Below are 20,623 nucleotides of genomic sequence, written 5' to 3'. Positions count from 1 at the left end.
GCCTGGAACAATGAGGGGCAGTACTAATGCCCCATGAATTTTGTAAACTGCCTTCTTTTTCAGAGCGAACAAAATTAAAAGACTGTGAGTACCCGCTGATTTCCAGGATCCTGCACGGGCCGTGTGAGAAGATCGCCAGGATGTTCCTGATGGAAGCCGACCTGGGCGAGGAAGTCCCCCACGACGTGAGTTGGGGCTGAGGCTCTGGGAAGCCTGCTCTTGGAGGAAGAGCCGGATGACAGCATGGGGGCCCCAAGGGCTCTGAAGGGCACCTTGGCCAGGCCCTGTCTCCAGGGGCCACACAGCTGTCCTCAAGGGCCCCAAGCCTGGCAGAGTGAGGGCTCCAGCCCTCCCTCCTCCTGTCAGTGACCACCAGCTCTAACAGCAGGCCTAGGGGAAAAAAGAAGTTGGGTCCTAGAAAACCATAGCCTGTGCTTTTCCCCTCGGCAGGTAGAAACTTTTCCTTTGTTAGAGTGTGTTTAGTTATTACCTTAAAGACCTACACAAGGGCTCCTTAACTAGGACCTACCCAGGGCCTGTGGAAGGGAGCCAGCTGGCTAAGTCTTACCACAGCCTGAGTCCTGGGCTAGGAGTGAGCACATTGCCAAACTCCCCTGCACAGCAAAGGCCCATAGGGTTTGAACCCAAGGCAAAGGCCGGTGACCCTGTATCCCTCAGACCATTCACAGACTAGTGCAGATTCGTTCTACTGATAGAAACAGTGGTGTTCCCAGCCCCCCTCACCCCCACCCCAGAGAATACCCAGTGTGGTCCTGCTCTCTCTTGAATAATTTTCCTCACATCCAGCTTAACCTTTCGTCCCAGGGATGATAGTGGCCTGTGAGGTAAAAAGGAGCCGATCCGTCCTCCATCCCAGAGCAGACAGAGAGTGCTGGGGTTGGCTGGGGAGGAGGGCAGCCACTTCCTTGGCTATAAGACATTGCTGGATTTGGCTGCCGTGGAAGCCACGAGGAAAAGAAAACACATGTCTGGCTTCTAATTGAAAGCACACTCAAATGTTCTTGGATTTTCTAGGTCGCTCAGTACATTAAATTTGAAATGCCGGTGCTGGACAGTTTTGTTGAAAAATTAAAAGAAGAGGAGGAAAGAGAAATAATCAAACTGACCATGAAGTAAGCAGCACAGAAGGAGCCAGTCGTGGGTCCTGAACACCAGGGCAAGCGTGCAGGGCAGAGCACCCAGGCTGGGGCCGGGACAGCTCTCCCCTCGCCTCCCAGCCCTGGCTCCCCAGCACCTCCCTCTGGCCCCCTGCTCAGTATTGACACCAAGATGGGGTGACAGTCTGCCAGAATGGCAGGCTGCGGTGCAAGCCGCCCATCTGGCCCCAGCACCTCACCAGCACGGGAAGGGCATAGCTGTTGAAACTGAGTGGGAGAGTCAGGCAGGAGTGTGGCTGGGTGCTGGGCCAGGGTAACGAGTTCTTCTGGTGACACAGCTCTGTAGGGGCAAGCGAGGAGAGGGCCTGCTCAGGGCGGTTTCAGCCTGGTCTGCACCTTTTGTGCTAGTGGGGTCTCTGAGCCTGCCCCAAAGCGGTGGCTGTTGGAGCTTTCTGTAACAGCCGATGTTTTCGGGCGCAGGGGACCCGGCCAATGGAAAGGTGAGCAGGTGTCACCCACCGGCTCCTGGGGAAGATACATCCAGGCCCGGCTGGGCGAGGTTAGCCAAGATGCACAGCCCAGTGACTGGTCTGTCCCCCTGCAGGGTGGAGGGTGGGGCAGGGAGAGCACCTGGGGCATCAGCCAGGGCCAGGGCTGGAGTCCCCCTCCTTAGGAAGGGAAGGAGGGAGTCTGCTCCTGGCCAGGGCCTGCGGTGGGGAGACTGCTTTCGATTCCGGTTTCTGGCTGAGCGATTTTTGGAAAGCCACGGCCCTCCCCACGCCCCACGGGCTTCCGTCCATGCGGCGAGGCCTCTTCCGGCAGTCAGCAGAGACCCCCCAGTCAGAGAGGACGGTCCACCGTGCAGTCTGCAGTGTCACTGTAGGGTTTTGGAGCTGGAAGGGGACCTGGGGGGTCAGTCTATTCAGCGCACGGAGAGGAAGCCGAGGCCTGAGGTGAGGAAGGTCGCAGCACAGGTCACTGACGAGCCTGGGCTTGAGCGCAGGCTTCCAGATCCCTGCCCTGCCACCTGTCCACTCCAGCACGCCCCTTTCCGTACTGGAGAATCTTCGGAAAGGAACAGCGCGCTCTGCTTTTGAAGCCCAGCAGGGTGTGAGGCCCCGTCTGTCCGCTCCTCTAAGCCAGCCGTCTTGCAGGGTGTGGGTCTGGCTCCTCCCTCTCCTTGGTGGAGGAGAGATGACAGCTGCCAGCCGCGGGTCTACTGGCCCAGGCACCTGTGTGCTCCTTCGCTCTTCTCCCCTCTCCCTGTGTCCTCCCGTGTCAGCGAGTCCCCTTGACTGTGTCTCCCTCCAGGTTCCAAGCCCTGCGTCTGACAATGCTGCAGCGCCTGGAGCAGCTGGTGGAGGCCGAGTAGCCAGCCGACACCAGCCTCTTCCGAAGCCCCCCACGGCCGGTGCGCACCGAGCGCCGGTGGCCAGGCCCTGATCGGTCACATTGACCGAGAGCCACCGGCTGAGGAGTCTAGCACACGTGCTTCTACATGTCTACCTGCCCGAGCACCATAAGTCCCGTGCCCCTGGCTCCTGGCTCACTCACAGGGCCCAGAGCCAGGCCTGAGGAGCCAGAAATTTGCCAGGTGGGGTGTCTGTGTGAGGCCTGCCTGTGCGGCAAGTAGCCCCGAAGCCGTGGCACTGGCCAGAGTATGGGGCTGGATGTCGTGGCCGGTCCTGTTCACGCCGTACCTCTCTGGCTCAGGAGAGCAGTACCCGATCGAGCCCGTGAGGTGTCCGCTCTGTCTGCTCTCCCAGGGCCTGGCCCAGAGTTTCTGCACAGCCACAAGCCCCCCACCTCCTCATCCACATGACCCACAAGATCCCCGTCTGCCCTCACCTCATGCAGCAGCTCCGGACTCTGTTGGGAAAATCAGGGGCTGCTAGCAGACACGGGATGTGCCCTGTGTCCGGCCATCACTTCTCCACGGCATCCCTGGCCGCCCATCCCATGAGCCCCATGCAGCCTAGCACCCTGGCAGCAGAGGTCAGACCAGGAGTAAGACCATGAGCGCACCATCTTCCCTCTGCAGCACTCACTCTTAACATCCTCAGTGAGACCTGAAGGAATTCTTATAAGGAGCTTGCTGCAGGAAACCTGTCACTTTGATCACACGGAGGAGGTGGCCCACGTGGCGTTGGAAGGGTGCCAGCCTGTGTGGAGCAGAGTCCAGGGGGCTGTGCGGGGGGCAGCCATGTGGTGGGCTTGGGAAGGCAATGGTCCGTCCCCGTCGCGCTGTCCCATGGATACCTGTGTGCCTCTTGCCCTTTCTGGTCTCTTTCTTCCACTCTCTACATTTCCCGTCAAAGGGGCACAATGAGAAGAAATGTGTATTTGAGGAGAAAGCGCTTTGAACCCCCTGGGGCCAGAACAATTTGGGTTTGTCAGCTGTTGGAGAATTTCTGGAATGAACAAGAAGGCCTTTGCACAACTGTGCAACAGTTTACGTTGGTCATGTGAAGTGTTTGTCCAAACCAGAGCAAATTAAAGACCAAATTCTTTTCCCACTGGGGCCTGTGGATAGTGGATTTAAAGAGGAGAACTAGAGAGTCTTCCAGATATAAGAGAGATCCCAACTCTGCTCCGTGCAGTGGCTCCTTACTGGCCCCCATAAAGAGCAGAGCTTGGGAGCAGCCGTGTCCTGTGGATCCACCGTTCAGGGTGAACTTCATGCCGGGGGTGCCCTGACCTAGCTCTGCCGTCACAGAGACATGCAGAGATGCCCCAGGAGATTCCCTGCAGTTTCTGTCATCTCTGTTCTCCTTTGGCAACATAATTTCACAGGTGCTCAATAAAGGTGTGCTGAAGTGAAGGAGTTAGGACCAAGCCTTCTTTTTGTTGTGTGTGTCCACCCTAACTCCCTGCTCGAACCTCTCAAATTTTATCCTACGATATGTGTGGCCAAAGTTGGCAAAAGAGCCAACGCTGGGGGCAGCCCGCTGCTCTAGACCCCAACGTGACTCCTTCATTTCAGTGCATATCCTTGGGACTAGTTTGGGGCCTGAGGACAGAGGCAGCCAAAGGGCACAGAGAAAGAATCACTGATGGGGGTCTGTGGGCAGCCTGAATGATAAGCAATAGGGCCACCGTGATTTACAGAATCTTGGCATCAGGACCATAGGAATCTTCCAGGCAGGGGCTCAGATGGGATGGCAGCATCTCTACCTAAGAGAGGGTAGAAAACAAATCAAACAGGCTCCCCCAGGTCGTTCTACTCCCCAACCCGTTATTGACAAGCTCAGGTCTAGGACAACCGCCAATCAATCGTTCAGTGGTAACTATGCCAGGCTTGTGCTCAGCCCTGGAGGGACAAAGACAGAGCCACGGTTCACCTCACCGGGAGGTGTTCAGGGGTACCCTCAATTGGAGAAGCAAGCTGGATACCCAGGAGGGTCAGGGGACCAGCAGAGCTGGACCAGAGAAGATAGAGCTGATCTAAGTCCCTGGAAGGAGGCCTGAGGCTGAGCCCGGGTTGGAGTATGTGGCACTCCAGCCTGAGAAACACGTGCCAGCTTAGGAGAAAGACAAAGCCCAGGGGAAAGCCATTGGATCAGGAGACCTTCTGAAAGCAGTCACTGGTTTCATTTTACAGTTTTTTTGGTGTTCGGTATTTTTTTTTTTTTTTTTTTTTTGCAGTTGCTACAATAGTATTGTTCAAGACATCTCTAGATAAGGATCACTTTTGAAATAGACATTATCAAAATTAACTTGTGAGGATCATAGCAAAGAAAAATCACTAGCAAGTTGTATAGGAAAGGGGGAAATGTACACTTCTACAGTCATCTAAGGGGTTAGCAAATCTTTTCATCAACAGCATATTTGCTTTTCAGAGGCAATTTGAAAAGCTGCTAATTCAGCTCACAGTGACACCACACTTGCAGACTTTCTCTGCTGGGCTCTGTGGTTTCCTGCTGGTTTGTGTGGGAGCTCTATTTTCCTCTTTCCATAGAGCTTATGGTGTTTCTCACGTGCTCCCTCACTAACTAGTATCTCAGGTAATAAAAGTATCCAAAAACAAAGTACAGACTGCTGTGAGTGAGTGTCCTCTCCTAGAACAAGCCTGCCTTCCCAGGCCAGGTCTCGACCAGAGAAAATAATAAACACAGGATGAAATCAACATGATTGCAAAAGAAGGCCTGGACTCAGGAAAAACAGGGTGATTTGCCCAGAACAAATTATCAGAAGGAACCAAAAAACAGCTTGTTTTTCTCATGTGATAACCATATGCCACCTGCTTGGAATGTTTACCAGAAAACGGATTAAAGACCTTCCTACTTTCACAATAAAGCTCTGTGTTCACCCAGGATACATCTGGGCCTTTAGTCGCAGGGAAACAAAGCACAAGGCTTATTCAGTCTGACCAGGTGATCTGTGGAGGAGCCAGGAGTGCACAATGTGCCCCAAGGTGGGCAGGACGCAGGCACCCTGCAGCTGTGGAGAAGGAGCGGGACATCCTTCTTAGGTGCCCAGGTGGGCAGCAGCCCCTTTGCCTCAGTCCCTCAGCCATGATCAGGCAGGAAGTGCAGTCATAGCCAAGCCATTCTAAGCGTAAAAACAGCATATGTACACGTGCTGTATTTAGGCCCCACAAGCTGAGATTGTCTGAAAAAAAGTCAGCTGTTGACCTGCCCCTGGACTCAGAACATGCAGGGTGGGGCTCTGCTTATCCCGCCCCCCCCCCTGCCTCCTCCCCGCCAGGATTTTAATAGAATGTTTTCTGCAAACCCAGGAATGGGAATTCCCGCAGTTTCCTTTCCCAGAGAACCCAAAGGAAACAGAAAGCAAAGTTTCAGGCTTGGTAGACAGAACTATTGTCCAGGGGTCCCTGTGTGTGGACCACTCCTGTTACTGCGCTTGGGTCACACGTGTGACCAGGGTCCCTTGCATTGTTGCCAAATGCAGCGGCACTCCCTGCTGAGACGGGGCTTCTGTGTCACGTGTGTAGGCGCTTCTTCCTAGAATGAGCTTGTCAAAAACCACCAGGCTCAAGGGCACACTGGTCCCTGCTGGGTGGTTTCCCAGAAAAGCCCCAGCCTTCAAGGAGATGACAGCAGCTTGGGGCAGGTTATAGTCGTGAAGGTGTTGAAAGTGGCTCGATTCTGGGTAGATTTTGAAGACAGAGACACCAGAATTGAGGATTGGATTGGGTTTGGGTTTGGGGTGGATAAAGAGACAACAATGACGTCAAGATTTTTGGCCTGAGCAACTAGGAAGATGGAGTTGCCATCAATTGCTGGGACAAAGAGCACTGAAGGAACAGGTTGGGTGAATGTCATAGGTTCCTTTGTGGTGTATGTTAGGTTTGGGGTGTCCATCACGCATGCAAATGGCAGCTAAGTAATCAATTGCAGATACAGGCCTGGAGTTCAATAATATTTGCGTCCCAGGATCAGGCTGGAGTTACCAAGTCGGCAGTCTCCAGCTTTAACAGATGGTATTTGAAGCCATCAGACTGGAGTAGCTCAACAGGGGAATGAGGGCACAGAGAGGAAGAAAGGTCAGATGACCCAGCACCTGCCAGGCTGGAGAAGGAGGAGGAGCTTGTAAGAGAGAAGAATCAGGAGAGATCATTATTAAAGCGAAACAGGGGACTATGCTGAAAATCAGGAGACTGTTGCTGAAAAGGCCACTCCCAATCCTTGGTCTTCCACTTCACACACTGGGTAAACCTGAGCAAACTTCTCTAGGTCTTGGTTTCCTTATCTAGAGAGTATGACCATTTCCACTTTGCAAAGGCTTTTTGGTGATAATTAAGGAGTTAAAGAAGCCCAAAATGGGGTCATTTGTGCTGCTCCCCCACAACAGGAACTCAAGACTTAATTAGTTTCAATCTGTCCCAGGACTGTGGCCTTTTAACACCTGAAATTTCCTGATGGGCACTAGTGAGGTCATCTGCATGACAAAAACCCTGCTTTTCCTTCCATCCCCCCAAAATGTAACAACCCTTTTTTTTCTTTTGCTGATTAATTTATTGTCCCTCCTTCCTATAAAAATCTTCCATTTTGTTACAACTCCTTGGAGCATCTCTACTTCCCAGATGGGATGCTGCCCATTCATGAATTGCTTAACAAAGCCAAATCAAGATCTTAAAATTTACCTGAAACTAATATAAGACAGTAAATTACACTGGAATTAAAAAAAAAAAAAATCTTGACATTTACCTGGTTAAAAAAAAAAAAAAAATTAACACAGGTGATTCGTGAAAACTATCGGTAACGGTTTCGGCTCTCCAGAAGTACCTCTTGTAATTTATAAGTGCTCAATACTTGTAGGAAGAATGAGGTCTAGGGGGTCGGGCAGGCCGGCGCTGCCTTAAGAAAGCCCTGACTGATCGGGCTTCGGTTTGCTGGCCCCGTAGGCCGCTGGGCGCCCACAAAGGGGCCCCGCCACAGGTCTTGCTGTCCCGGCGGCCTCCGGATGCCATCAGAGGGGCGAGAGCGGGAAACAAACAAGGAGAAGCATAGGGTTCCTTCTTTCCGGTGGGCCCAGCACCATAGAGGGTCGCCCCCACCGCGTTCCTAGAGCGGCAGCTCGGCGCCGACTGACGGCGCGGCCCTCACTTCCGGCGGCGCGAGGGGCGCCCAGCGAGTGAGCGAGCCAGGGTGGCGGCCGGCGGCCCGCGGCGCGGTGAGTGGGCCGGGGGCGCGAGGCCCGGTGCTCGGTGCTCGGAGGCCGCTCTGGCGCCAGCTGGCCGCCGCGGGGCGGCGCGGACCCGGGCCCCCGCTCCCGGAGCCACGGGGCGGGGGCGGGGGCGGAGGGAGCTGGGCGGGCCGGGCCTGCGAGGAGCGGCCGGCGGAGGCCTCGGGAGGGCGGAGGCCTGCACGGGAGTCCCTGCGAGTCGGGCCGCATCCCCTACGCCGGCCATCGCCGTTTCAGGACTAAATAGTTTGAACAAACGCTTGGGTAGCACAGGGCTGTTAGGGGCGACCCGCAGAGACTGACTCATTTACACCTCTAACACCCTGATGATGTAGCAGCCTTATTGTCTTCCCAGTTCTGTGCGAGAGAAAGCAAGGCCCGCTCCGGTACGCGTGTTCGCACGACTACAGTTCCCATCGCTCAGGTTTACCTTAATACCGGCACCCGCCGAGGAATTATGCTGAGCACCGGGCGGAGCGCTGGACTTGGTGTTAGAAGTTGTGGCTGCCCTCGGGTCTTCCACTGAAGAGCATGAGCTCTGGGGCCTGGCTGCTAGGGGTTGGGAGCCTGGCCGACGTATGCCTGGCTTTCCTTAGCTGTAAAATAGAGATCGTCGCGTGAAGCTGCTACGAGAATGAAATATCATAGCACAGTCTCTGCCTCTCAGCATGATTTTCTCATCTGTAGTGTTCTGGGTGGATTGCACAGTCTAAAAGTTTCCTACCAGATCTGACTTCTAGAGTATGAAAAATGATTTCTTTTTCAATGTGTAAGTCCCATTATAGCTGTTGTTTGAACACAAGACCATGTGCCTAACAAATGTTTCCTTGTAATAGATATTTTGTAAGTAGATACATATTCTGTAATAGATACTCCGTAAATATTCACTAAAGGAATGAGTGGTGCCCTCTCAGTAATTGATAGTGTGTGCAGTTTGCTCTTTCTGATACTTACCGTAATTACAACAGAGCTAATTATTAAATATCCCAAATAAAGTCCTCGGCACTTCCAGGCCTAGAGTCTCAATTATACAATATGAGATGAAGGAAAAGCAAGAACAGTGATGTAATTTGTATTTTCAGTTATTTGCTCTATAAGCTTGTATGCAGAGACCCAGAGTAATTATTCTGATTTTAAAGTCTACTTTCTGACACAAGATGTGGAAAATAGTTCCAATAATTTTATTACTTTTGTAGCCCATCTTATCCCACATTGTCACCTATTTGGAGTTAGTGACTTACTTGTTTATGGCCATTATTTCAGTAAAAAGCTAAGTAGATGAAATTCATTTATTTGAATTTTCCTAGCATTTGGGTATTTACAAAATCCTGTCCTATTTTTGCATGTAAACTTGCCGCCCTTCCTTTTCGTGTGCCCTGCTCACCCCGCTTTTTTCCTACTCCGTTTTATTCCACTGTCCACTAAAAGTTCTTCTGAAATTTTTTTTCCTCTCTCCAAAAACAATTCCCTTGTTTCAAATTTTCAAAGAATTGTCCTCTTTCTTGGATCATTCGAATCTGGAAAAAATACTAAAGCGTCTCTTCATTTATATTTTTCTCATCCAGTATTATTGAATTTATTCACAAACTTGCCACTCCCTAGAGAGGAGTTCCTACTGTCAAAGCAATTTATGCTACAAAGTTAAAGCCAAGTAGTATTCACGCTGTGAAAGTAGAATGGCTAACCAAGTAAGGATAAACAAAAATATTTAATAAAGTAGTATGATTTGTCATCTCATTTTAATTTGGATGCCTTATGTAGTCACCAGTAAGAGTAGAATTGTAACATGGGAGTAAATACTAAAATGTAATGATAGTCTATTACCCAAATTTTGATTGTCTTTTGGAGTTATTTCTTCTGTTCCCATGAAGATATTATTTTGTCTCAGCCATTTAATCCTTCAGAATTATATATCCATTTGATAATGCCTAATAAAAACATATATTTCACATTATCACTTTCATTTTATCATGTCTCAACAGACAAAAACTCCATGGGTAAATTTGGTCAAAATTTGGGGATATTTATTAAGTTGAAACCCTGGGAATTATTAGAATTATTTTTCAAGTATTTTTCCCCCAGAATTGTCTTTCATATGTATTGGATACATTTAAAAAAAAAAAAAAAACTTTTTTTAATGTTTGTTTATGAGAGAGAGAGAGAGACAGAGTATGAGGGGGTGAGGGGCAGAGACAGGGAGACACAGAGTCCAAAACCGGTTCCAGGCTCTGAGCTGTCCCGACATGGGGCTCGAACTCACGAACAGCGAGATCATGACCTGAGCCGAAGTCCAACGCTTAACCAACTGAGCCACCCAGGCACCCCTGTACTGGATACATTGTTAATTTAAGCATGGATACAATTTTAGTGGGTTGAAGAGGTATTAACGTTGAATAATTAACAAATGATCTAAGTTGGCTTTTATTTTTTTCTTCTGCGCAGCAAATTCTGAGCTGAGGAGCTCTAGGAGGTGAAACTTCAGAAGAAGAGAGCAGACTCTTAAGAGTACATCTGGCTCATCACCATGAGGTTAGGAAAACCTAAGGGAGGTATTTCTCGGAGCTCAAGCCAAGGAAAAGCTTATGAGAATCCACGCAAAACAGGCCGGCAGCGGCAAAAATGGGGAATGACTGTTCGATTTGACTCAAGCTTGAGTAGACTGAGAAGAAGGTTGGATGAGAAGCCCTATAAATGTACTGAATGTGAAAAGAGTTTCAGTCAGAGCTCAACTCTTTTTCAACACCAGAAGATTCACACCGGAAAGAAATCCCATAAATGTGCCGATTGCGGGAAAAGTTTCTTTCAGAGCTCTAACCTCATTCAGCATCGGCGGATCCATACTGGGGAAAAGCCCTATAAATGTGATGAGTGTGGAGAAAGGTTTAAACAGAGTTCAAATCTCATTCAACACCAGAGAATTCATACTGGAGAAAAACCCTATCAGTGTGATGAGTGTGGCCGATGTTTCAGCCAGAGTTCCCACCTTATTCAACATCAGAGAACCCACACAGGGGAGAAGCCCTACCAGTGCAGTGAATGTGGCAAATGCTTCAGCCAGAGCTCTCATCTTAGGCAGCACATGAAGGTGCACAAAGAAGAGAAACCTCGTAAAACCCGGGGCAAAAATATTAGGGCAAAAACTCACTTAGTGTCATCTTGGAAAGCTGGCACAGGTAGGAAGTCAGTGGCTGGTCTCCGCTAAGTAAAGGGCACTGCTTCAGCCTTCTTTTAAATACAAAAATAAAAGCTGTCCCTTTTAGAACTGGAGATATTTTGTAATAGAGCACTTAAATACTGTATCCTTTCCTAGCACGGAGACATTGGGAGTTTAATGACCTTGGGCTGAGAAAAACTACAAGTCCAGCTGGTCTCATTTCTTTTTATGTAACTTGGAAGACAAAAACCCGAAACTATGTTTTGAGAGAACATAAGATCCTTGACCTCATATGATAATTGCTTCCTGCATCATTTTGACAAAAATAACTATGTTTTAATGGCACGTGTGAAAGTGCAGGTATTCTAGTGACTCCTCAGTTTTAGGACTTTCTGTGGAAGTAATTAAAAGGGAGAAGAAATTAATTCCGTTAGTGTGGAAGTTCTGCAGCCGATGAGGAGATTTTATGTTTGTAAAGTTTTGTAGTATATTAACCATTTGGTATGTAAGTATGACTCAAGACTCAACATATTAAAATGTATTCCTGTTCACTTAGCTTTTGTTTTTCCCTCCTGCTTACAGACACTTATTAATAAAAGGAATTGAATTTCCCTCTCTTTCGCCCAATGCTTGATAAGAGATCCTCTAGAAGCCAAAGTGAGAACTGAAGTAGACCACAAGTCTCCTATTCCCACTAGCACAGTTCTTTGAGATGGTGTTACACTGTGCCACTTGTTTCTGAGAAGTTGGAGTGGCTTCATGTTCACCCGTCCCCATGCCTTTGTCTTTCGGCATTCGCTTACCCTCTGACAAACTGAGCCAGCCTGTTAGATCTACATGAATAAATAATTAAACCGTATCCTACCAGCACACTCAACTTGTTAATTAGGAATCTACAATTTACACGCTTCCCTGCTTTCCCCCTTTGAGAGTTTTAGGTAACACTGGTTATCTTAAACAAATGCTTGTCGACAGTGAAAGTCATATGACTCCAGTGTCCGTGCATCTGTAGCTCAATGTGTAGATTTTGAAATGTAAGTTAACTTCCTCTGAGTCGATACGAATTATTTATGAAGTTGAGCAAACCTGTTTCTTAACTTTCGTCAGGACAGTGCCAAGTGTCAGACATTCTGATCAGCCTTCAGCTCAGGTTTTAATTTCTATTGAAAGCTAACATTCTTCTGATTTTTTTGTATCTTTTGTAATCATACCAGTTCCTGCTGTATTAATGACATCCATAAAAATAAAGAAAATGAAATATTTTGCATACGACCACCTTCTGTTTATTTTGCTCCTGGGAAATTGTTTCAATGATTTAGGCAACATGTAGAAATCAGAGCTTTTGGAAGAATCCCTGTTCTGCCTGTTTTTTATTTCCTCAAGCTTGAACTTGGCCTCCCTCCTGGCCTTGCATTTGAGTGCAAGTCATAGAAGATGCCTTATTGACAACAGTTTCATTCAACAGAATATCCACAGAGTGTTTGGTGAGTACCAGGTGATTGTAGTTATCTTTTACAAAAGACTCGATCCCTGATCATTTACTTAGCAAGTGTCCCCTGAATCACAGCCAAGTCACTTTGTAGTAGGGGCATGGCTCTGGGGCCATTCTGAAGCTCTGCCATGAGTGTTATTTATAGCAGTTTTGTGTCTGGAGTAACTTGTGTCTGGGACCAACACCACTTTCTTGAACGAATTTGCCAATTTTGACAGAAACCTGCAATAGAAAGACCTGTATATTGTTAGATTCCATAGTTTATATTTTTACCCTGAATAGACTTCCATATTCTGTAGAAAAGTAAAGCAAATCCCCTTCAGACTTTTGTGTATTCCCAGTTTGTGGTATGCATGTCTTCTCAGAGCCCTAAAACTGGAAGCAAATAGGTCAATAACAGGGTGGCCTTTCGTAGGACCTAACGTACAGGCAGAAGCCTTCATCTGCTTTTGTGACGTCTTACCAGAGAAGTATCACAGCTGCTTTAAATTGATTAAAGGATATGTTCCCCTGCTAGAAATTGAGTTATGGGAGAATCTGACAGGCACTGCCTCTTTAAACACCATCTCATGTGAAAATATGCTGCCCCTCAATATTCTGCTGAATCTCTACCTTCACTCACGTTTACTAAACCGAATCCTTTTATCCTTCTGGCAGGTTCTTTTCTTATACAGTCTCTGGATGTTGTATTGGAGAAGCGGGGAAAAAAAGCTCCAAGGTGTTTTTTTAAAGTATTGTTGAAATTTCATTCACCCTACACTAGTGAGTAAGCGGTGTTGTTCAATGTCTTTGCCTTCCACATTCGTTTATTCAGTCATTTCATAACTGTGGTAGAAATAAAGCCAATCAAGACACCCTTAGTTTAAAGGAACTTTGGTTAAATGAGTAGTTGGGTAGAGGAACTGGGAAACTAAACTAGGAACGCAAGCACAGGGTGCTGTTTCAGCATAAGGGCAGTTCCTCTGGCCCAGTGGTTCTCAGTTTCAAGGTGCATCAGAGTCACTTGGAGGGCTTGTTAAAACATTCCTCAGTCTGTTCCCAGAATTGCTTATCCAGTAGGTCTGGGTTGTAGCCAGGTAATTTACATTTCTAACACTACCAGGTGATGCTGATATAGTGGTCTAGGACACTTTTTTTTTTTTAATGTTTAAAATTATTTTATTTTTGAGAGAGAATGAGCCGGGGAGATGCAGAGAGGGGGACACAGAATCTGAAGCAGGCTCCATGCTGTCAGCACAGATGTGAGGCTCGAACCCATGAACCATGAGATCATGACCTGAGCTGAAGTCCTACAGACACTCAACAGACTGAGCCACCCAGGCACCCTAGTCTAAGACACACTTTGAGAACTACTATAACCCATTACTGGAGGGTAGTGATGTGCTCACATAAAATCCTAAGATACATAATACTATTCATTGATAAGGATGGGCAGGATTTAATGATGAAGATGGCCCTGGGGTCTACCTACTTAGGTTTATATCTTAGTTACCTAGCAACTGGGCAGTTTGAATAATTGCCCTTGCCTAAATTGGAGAAGATGCCTATGGTTGAGTTGTGGATGGAATTAAATGAACAAATGCAGGCAGAGAGCTTAGCATGGTGCCTGGGACATTGTTTAGAATTTACTGATTAGCTTATTAGACTGCCAGAGACAGAGAAGCTATTCTATCCATCTGAAATTGTCAGTGGCAAAAGTATTACTCCCATAAATTTATTTTATTTTTTTTTCAACTTTTATTTATTATTTTTTTGGGGACAGAGAGAGACAGAGCATGAATGGGGGAGGGGCAGAGAGAGAGGGAGACACAGAATCGGAAACAGGCTCCAGGCTCTGAGCCATCAGCCCAGAGCCCGACGCGGGGCTCGAACTCACGGACCGTGAGATGGTGACCTGGCTGAAGTCGGACGCTTAACCGACTGCGCCACCTAGGCGCCCCACTCCCATAAATTTAAAGGTGAGTTCTCTTTTACTTTGATTGAGGCAAGACCCTGGGAGAGAAAGAGATGCCTAAAAAGGGCAAGGACCATCTAAGTTTCTAAGAGAAATTTTAGAATCCATTAATTTTTTGACAAGTAATGGGAGTACCTGTTCAAAATAGAAGTACATGCCCACAAACACAATGATTATACTCCATATCGGGGAAGGAGAAGCTTTCATTTTGTTGAGGAAACAAAAATTTGTTGAGTACTGGCCATGTATAAAAGTAGGTACTGGCCATGTATAAAAGACTGGGAGTAAAGGGAGGTTACATTTTTTTTTTTAAAGTTATATGAAAACAGGTGATGAATATACAGTGTGATTGCTATTCAAGTTGGGAGAATTTACATCTAGTACAAGAAGGAAGGAAATAATCATGAAAGGAATGACATTTATATTAGGTTAGGGAATGGAACCGAAAAGGCTGTGGAGGCCAGGCAGCTAATGTAATAAGTGAAGCCAAAGACATGTGTCCTGTAAATGGGTGCCTGTCCCCCCCCCAAAAGATAACCCGACTCAGGTTCAAATCTTGTTGCCACATAGAGATTCAGGCCCAGACTTACCAGCTCTTGACTTTCCAAGAGAAATCCAGATTTTAAAAGTCACAACGCTTCTTGTCAGTTTGCCACACTTGGACTAGAATTTTAAGAATATGAAGCCTCTGTGTGTATGGAGAGCATGGAGGGGAAAGTCCCCGCTGCATGATGGTATCGAAGCTGCAAAACACAGAAGAATGCCCAGCGAACAGCGAGCGGCTGCTTTATTAACAGTCCAGTTTTATCCAAGAGATGTGGGAGATAAGGCTGGGGCCTCCAGAAGAACCTTAAATATTACTTTAAGAGTGAAACAGTTTGAGACGAAATGCGCAAAGGTTTTTAGAGTGTAGGTTGGAAGGTGATGAACCCACAAAGGAGAACAACCCCGTTGGTGAGAAGAAAAACTCCCCCGGAAGAGACCCAATTGACTAATTGGATCTACAGGGCTTCCCTTCCTGCCTCAGGCCTCAAATCTTCTCTCCTTCCATTCCCTGCCCCACACTGACAGCAACTCCAAACTGCTCTGTAGCTTTGCTTATCCTGCAAATATCCTGCAGTACCTACTCTGAGAGGTAGACCACCCAGGATGTCAGCCTTGGACCTTCTTTAGATGCTCTTCCTTTAAACTGAATTGTAGTGATCCATGTTTCAATCTCTCTCATTCTTCCTCTCTCCTACTAGACTGTGAGCTCCTGGCTTACAGTAGTCAATCAAGTCAAAGTTTTAGTGAAGAATGGTAAGAGGGAAGTACAGAAAGAAGGTTAGAGAAAGAGGTAAGAAGTTAGTTCTGGAAAGTTGCTAGCCTACTTGTCAGCTATCATACCTACCTAGCTGAAGAGTCCCCCATAGAACTTTTCTTCCCCGATCTGCCATCCTTATCCCTCTTCTTCAAACTTTCTACCCTCTTGGAGGTCCTTGCTCATTGTGTAGTTCATTCTTTAGCCTGGCACAAAGCACACACTTATATTTGTTGAATGAATGAATGAATGAATGGATGTGTATAAAATGGCATCAACCTTTAAGGAAAAAGATTCTCATGGTCTTAAGGGACCTGAAAGGCCACTTACTTCACCTTCCCCTAATTGGATGATTATTTTTTAATGACCCAAATTCTTCTTTTATGCTCTTTGGAGTTATAAAATACATATACATAGAGTCTGTATCATTTTAGGAAACCACCATTTCCAACTTTTAAATGACCCAACACTCTGCGTTTTTCACCTTAAAGCCAGATCTGGAACATTTTAAGGACTTTGCAGACTTTAACACACACACGCGCGCACACACACACACACACACACACACACACACACACAATATTGGTTTTGTGACCAAGAAATACCAGATCTCCAAAATTGGAAAGTCTGACGTTTTTGGAAGAGTTTTAAGTCTGTAATTTGGACAGAATGTTACCTAGATGATTTGGAAGGTAGAGACGTGGATCAAGTAGACCATTTGCTGGCACTGAGAGTCAAGAGGACTCTTAGAGTAGTCCACGCAGGAAGAAATTAAAGAGGGGATCTGGAGTGGGGAAGTCTTGGAAGGAGATGCTGTGGTGATAGAATGGACAGGCCTGAGACACAACAGATTTGAGGTGCAAGCAAGAGAGGAAACATCACGGTGGTTTCCAGTCCAAGTGACTAGAAGGTTTGGGGAGAAGACAATGAATTTGTTTTAAGAAATACTGATTTTGAGATGTTTATGGTAGTATCTGGGTAAACAACTGTAATAGAAAATTGAATATCTGTGTCTAAGCATGGAAGATATTGAGGAATGAAATTCATCTTTGCACCACCCTGTGCTAGATGCTTTACATACATTAGATTTTGTATTAATCTGCTTGGGTTGCCATAACAATACCACAGGCTGGGTGTCTTAAATAACAGGCATTGTCTTCTTATTTTAGAGGCCAGAAGCCCATGATCAAGGTCCTGGCAGGGTTGTTTTCTGTTTTCTCTTCCTTGCTTCCAGGCAGCCATCTTCTCACTGTGTTCTCTCGTGGCCTCCCTCTGTGCATGCAGGGGAGGGGGTGAGAGAGAGAAGAGAGCTCCCTGGGTCTTTTCTTATAAGGACACTAGTCCTGTTGGATTAGGGCCTCACACTCATGACCTCATTTAACTTTAATTCCCTCCTTAAAAGCCCTATCTACTAATACATTCACATTGGGGGTTAAGGCTTCAACATATGAATTTTGGGAGGACACAATTCAGCTCGCAAGGGATACTATTCCCATTGTCTACATAAAGGAACAGACTCTGAGAGTTCAAGTAACTTATTCAACATCAAACAGGACCAAAAGGTCCATGGCCTTTTGGATGTCTTTTAAACATCTCATTATCCCATCCTAGATCATGTGAAATGGATGCACCTTTATGGTTATCAAAAATAAAAGTAACAGTCCCAATCTCCTTGACCTCAAAGAAAGAGGAGACTTGCCAGAATAGAGTATAACAGGAATGAGTGTTGACTCTATACACAGCCTCCAGCTCTTCTGGATCTCTGGCTGGATCTACCTTAGTTGCATAGACACCCATATGCAATTTGGATGCAGTTTGGATTTATATGCCCTTTGAAAACCAAATGGACCCAAACCTAGGTTCTGTTTTACCTTAGTTCTGTGGACCTTTTGGCTGTTCAACTCTGCTACTCCAAGGACAATTTTACAAGTCTTGTCTACGGTTTTTCTTGCAGACTTTGATAAAAAGTGAATGGTGGTTTGGGGACAGGCAAAGGGCTGCACTCTGATGGCTCACAAGTATGGAGAGCATGGTAAAGTCTCCTGTAGGAAAGTCTTTCAGTGGGACCAAAGGTCTAATCAGCTTTGGTGTCAACTATGGTCTCATTCTTGGCAGTAGACACAGCATTCACCCTGAAGTGAGCATGAAACAAAATGCTGCTGCTGCCCCCTATTGGCTGGGCCTCCTCACAAGCCAACAGGAGACCAGCCAGCAAAAGGACAGGATTACACATATCAATCCTCTTTCCTCATTTCATTCATTAAACACTCCCTTGTTTTCTTTGATGTTGAAAGCTATATAGCATATTAATGCAGGTTAAAGACTGTATTCCATGGAAAGTGTTCCAGAAAAAAAGGGGGCAAGTCTGAGTATTATTTATAATAGCTATGATATGGAAGCAACCAAAGTATTCATTCATGGGCTTATTTTTCGTGATGTCCTCATGGATTTTGTTTGAGCTGGAGATGGACCCCATGTCATTTTCAGGGGTCTGCTTGCCTCACTTCGTACAGAAACATGTTTAGTAAGTGCTCTTGAGGAGATTTTTACCACTGAAGAAAACCAACAAATTAAATCCCTAGACTCAGAAATATGTCCACCCAATGAAGGCACCATGTGGGCAAAGGAAACAGAAGGTACTCTGTCACAAAAGTCTTCACTGTTCTAAGACACTGGGATTCTTTTTTTTTTCTAATGTTTATTAATTTTTGAGAGAGAGAGAGAGGCAGAATCCATAGCAGGATCCAGGCTCCCAGCTGTCAGCACACAGCCTGATGCAGGGCTTGAACTCATGAACTGTGAGATCATGACTGAGCCAAAGTCAGGTGCTTAACCGACTGAGTCACCCAGGAGCCCCTAGGACACTGGGATTCTTGTACTTCCTTGAACTGTCACTGCATGGGAGCAAAGGAGACATAATGGAAACCAGACTGTAGCTGATCCACATTCAATTTGTATTTTCCTTTGAAAACACCATACTCAAAATGTTGAAAACTTGAGGCCACTCTTTGCAGTCATCTGGGATTCAGTAAAGTGTCCTTGGGAATACAAACATAATTTTTAAGATTAAGCACATTTCAGTCAAATTACCTGTCATTCCATTTCTTCAGTAACTTGGATAATTAAATTACTTCTAAGGCACAGAGGGATAAGTAAGTACCTTTCTTGTCCTGGCAGAAGAGGAAAAGAAATCACGTGAAGTGATTGCTAACCAAACCATAGCTGTTTTCTCTGCTCCCCTCTTCTTTGCTTTCCTTGAAAGATCTGCCCGTGCTTGTTTTCCCTTTTCCTTACCTGGCATTCTCCCTTCAGTCACCATGCTTCCATCCACCCCTCTGCTCAGAAAAACTCTTCTCAAGGAATTTGTGCAGCACAGGCCACTGACAGGAAGGTTCAAAGGCAAGGCTAGACCCCATGGAGAATTGAATGCAGTTGTAGAGACTGATGCCGGAGCTTTAGAGCTGGAAGATCAGTTTGCTTTCCAGAGTTTGGACTTTTGAGCATGTACATGCATTATATTTACAATTAAAATATAAATGTAAAGCCAATTACATTTCTGTAGCAAGACTAGGACAGTCCGGGGAAACAGGAAGTCGGGGGGGGGGGGGGTGTCCCAGAGCAATGCCTTTGTCACCTTTGTCTGGTGGGCAAGAAGTCCTAAGGAGCATTGCATTTCATAAACATACCATCTCATCTAGTACTTGTTCCTCCAATCCTTCTCCCTGTGCTTTTCTTTCCCCAACTTCTAAAGGGCTGAATTCTATCACAGAGTCCATGTATGGGAACTTATTTGTGTTCAGCGGTTGGGTACACCTGGGGTGGGTATGGAGGGAAAGGGGGTGTTGAATATAAGGGGCAGTATGGTATAAGAGAAATTATGTCTGAATTGGAGTGATGAGTCCTGAGTTCCAGATCCTGTTCTGTTGTGGAATATTCACATGCCTTAGGCAATTCATTTTTCCTCTCGGACCCTAAGTTTTCCCATCCATCAAATGAAGTCAAGTCTGACAAGTAAATCGGTTGTCTCAGTTATGACTCTATAGCTGCAGGCTGCCAAAGCCAACTTTGGCTAACCAAAACAAAACAAAGAGATGTAAGGAAAGATGGCTAAAGAATTGAACCACTAGGTCGTAGGAAGGATGGTCAGCCAGGGCAACCCCAGGGATCTCAGGGTCACAGGTGGATCTTTATGAGGCTGCCATCAGAAGTTCTCAGCTCGAGCCACCATCTGCCTGCTAACTGTGATGACAGTGCTCGTTCCCATCTTTAATGGATGCGTTTTGCAAGGGGAAGGAGGCACGCCATTTATAATGAAGGGATGGGGGCGGGGAGGGTAGTTGAGAAGAGAGAAGAGACAGAAAAGACACAAGAAAAGAAAAAAAATAAAAGAATAGGACTTATATTCTTAAAACTTATAAATTAGCTCTGAAAACAATTTCTAAATTTCCAAACGAATAATCTAACAATAGTTTAATGGAAACATTGCAGTGAGCACATACTTTCTGAGGTGACTACTTTAAAAGAAAAAATAATTCATCTCTGTGTATATGTTTTCGTATTATGTTTGTATCCATTCTCACAGAAAAATGCTACTAAATGTTCACATTTATCACATCAAGTCTTCTGAGGACTTCCAATAAGTAATATCTATGCAGAAGTAATAAGAGCAAATTTATTTAAATTTGTTTTTAACCTCACACTTAAATTGAGAAAAGTTCATAGTCAGTTTTCCCTTAAACTTCTTAAGCTAACTCAAACACTAGTTTTAACTTTACTCTTTGTGGCAGAATTATTAAAGATATACTTTGTAACTTGCCCTTCAGACTGCATATTACTATTCTGAACACATTACTTTGTTCTTTCCTGTTTATTTAGATAAAAAATACATATTTGTATATTCTTACATATAAATACATGTATACACATAAAACCATTTTACTAACATATAATTAGGAGA

The 20,623-nt window shown here is 46.1% G+C and overlaps 1 protein-coding gene and 1 long non-coding RNA gene across 3 annotated transcripts in view; both read left to right on the top strand.

Moving 5' to 3' along the window:
- RASSF4 (Ras association domain family member 4) overlaps positions 1-3,942 on the top strand; it is a 32,633-nt gene extending 28,691 nt beyond the window's left edge. The window contains exons 9-11 of one of the 2 annotated variants that reach the window (XM_045438077.1): positions 64-185; positions 1,036-1,133; positions 2,430-3,942. In XM_045438077.1, coding sequence (XP_045294033.1) covers positions 64-185; positions 1,036-1,133; positions 2,430-2,490 — 281 coding nt within the window. In that variant the 3' untranslated portion in view covers positions 2,491-3,942. The remainder of the gene's footprint in view (positions 1-63; positions 186-1,035; positions 1,134-2,429) is intronic. The other variant, XM_045438079.1, reaches the window with a different exon arrangement.
- A 2,731-nt stretch (positions 3,943-6,673) lies between these two features.
- Positions 6,674-12,192, top strand: LOC123576768. The gene is made up of 2 exons (XR_006701572.1): positions 6,674-7,754; positions 10,209-12,192. It is a non-coding gene; the product is annotated as an uncharacterized LOC123576768 (long non-coding RNA).
- The last annotated feature ends 8,431 nt before the right edge of the window (positions 12,193-20,623 follow it).

This window comes from Leopardus geoffroyi, chromosome D2 (assembly GCF_018350155.1).
Source record: "Leopardus geoffroyi isolate Oge1 chromosome D2, O.geoffroyi_Oge1_pat1.0, whole genome shotgun sequence".
Lineage (NCBI taxonomy): Eukaryota > Metazoa > Chordata > Mammalia > Carnivora > Felidae > Leopardus > Leopardus geoffroyi.
The sequence above is the reverse complement of the archived record's forward strand: the minus strand, read 5'-3'. Positions and strand labels throughout refer to the sequence as shown.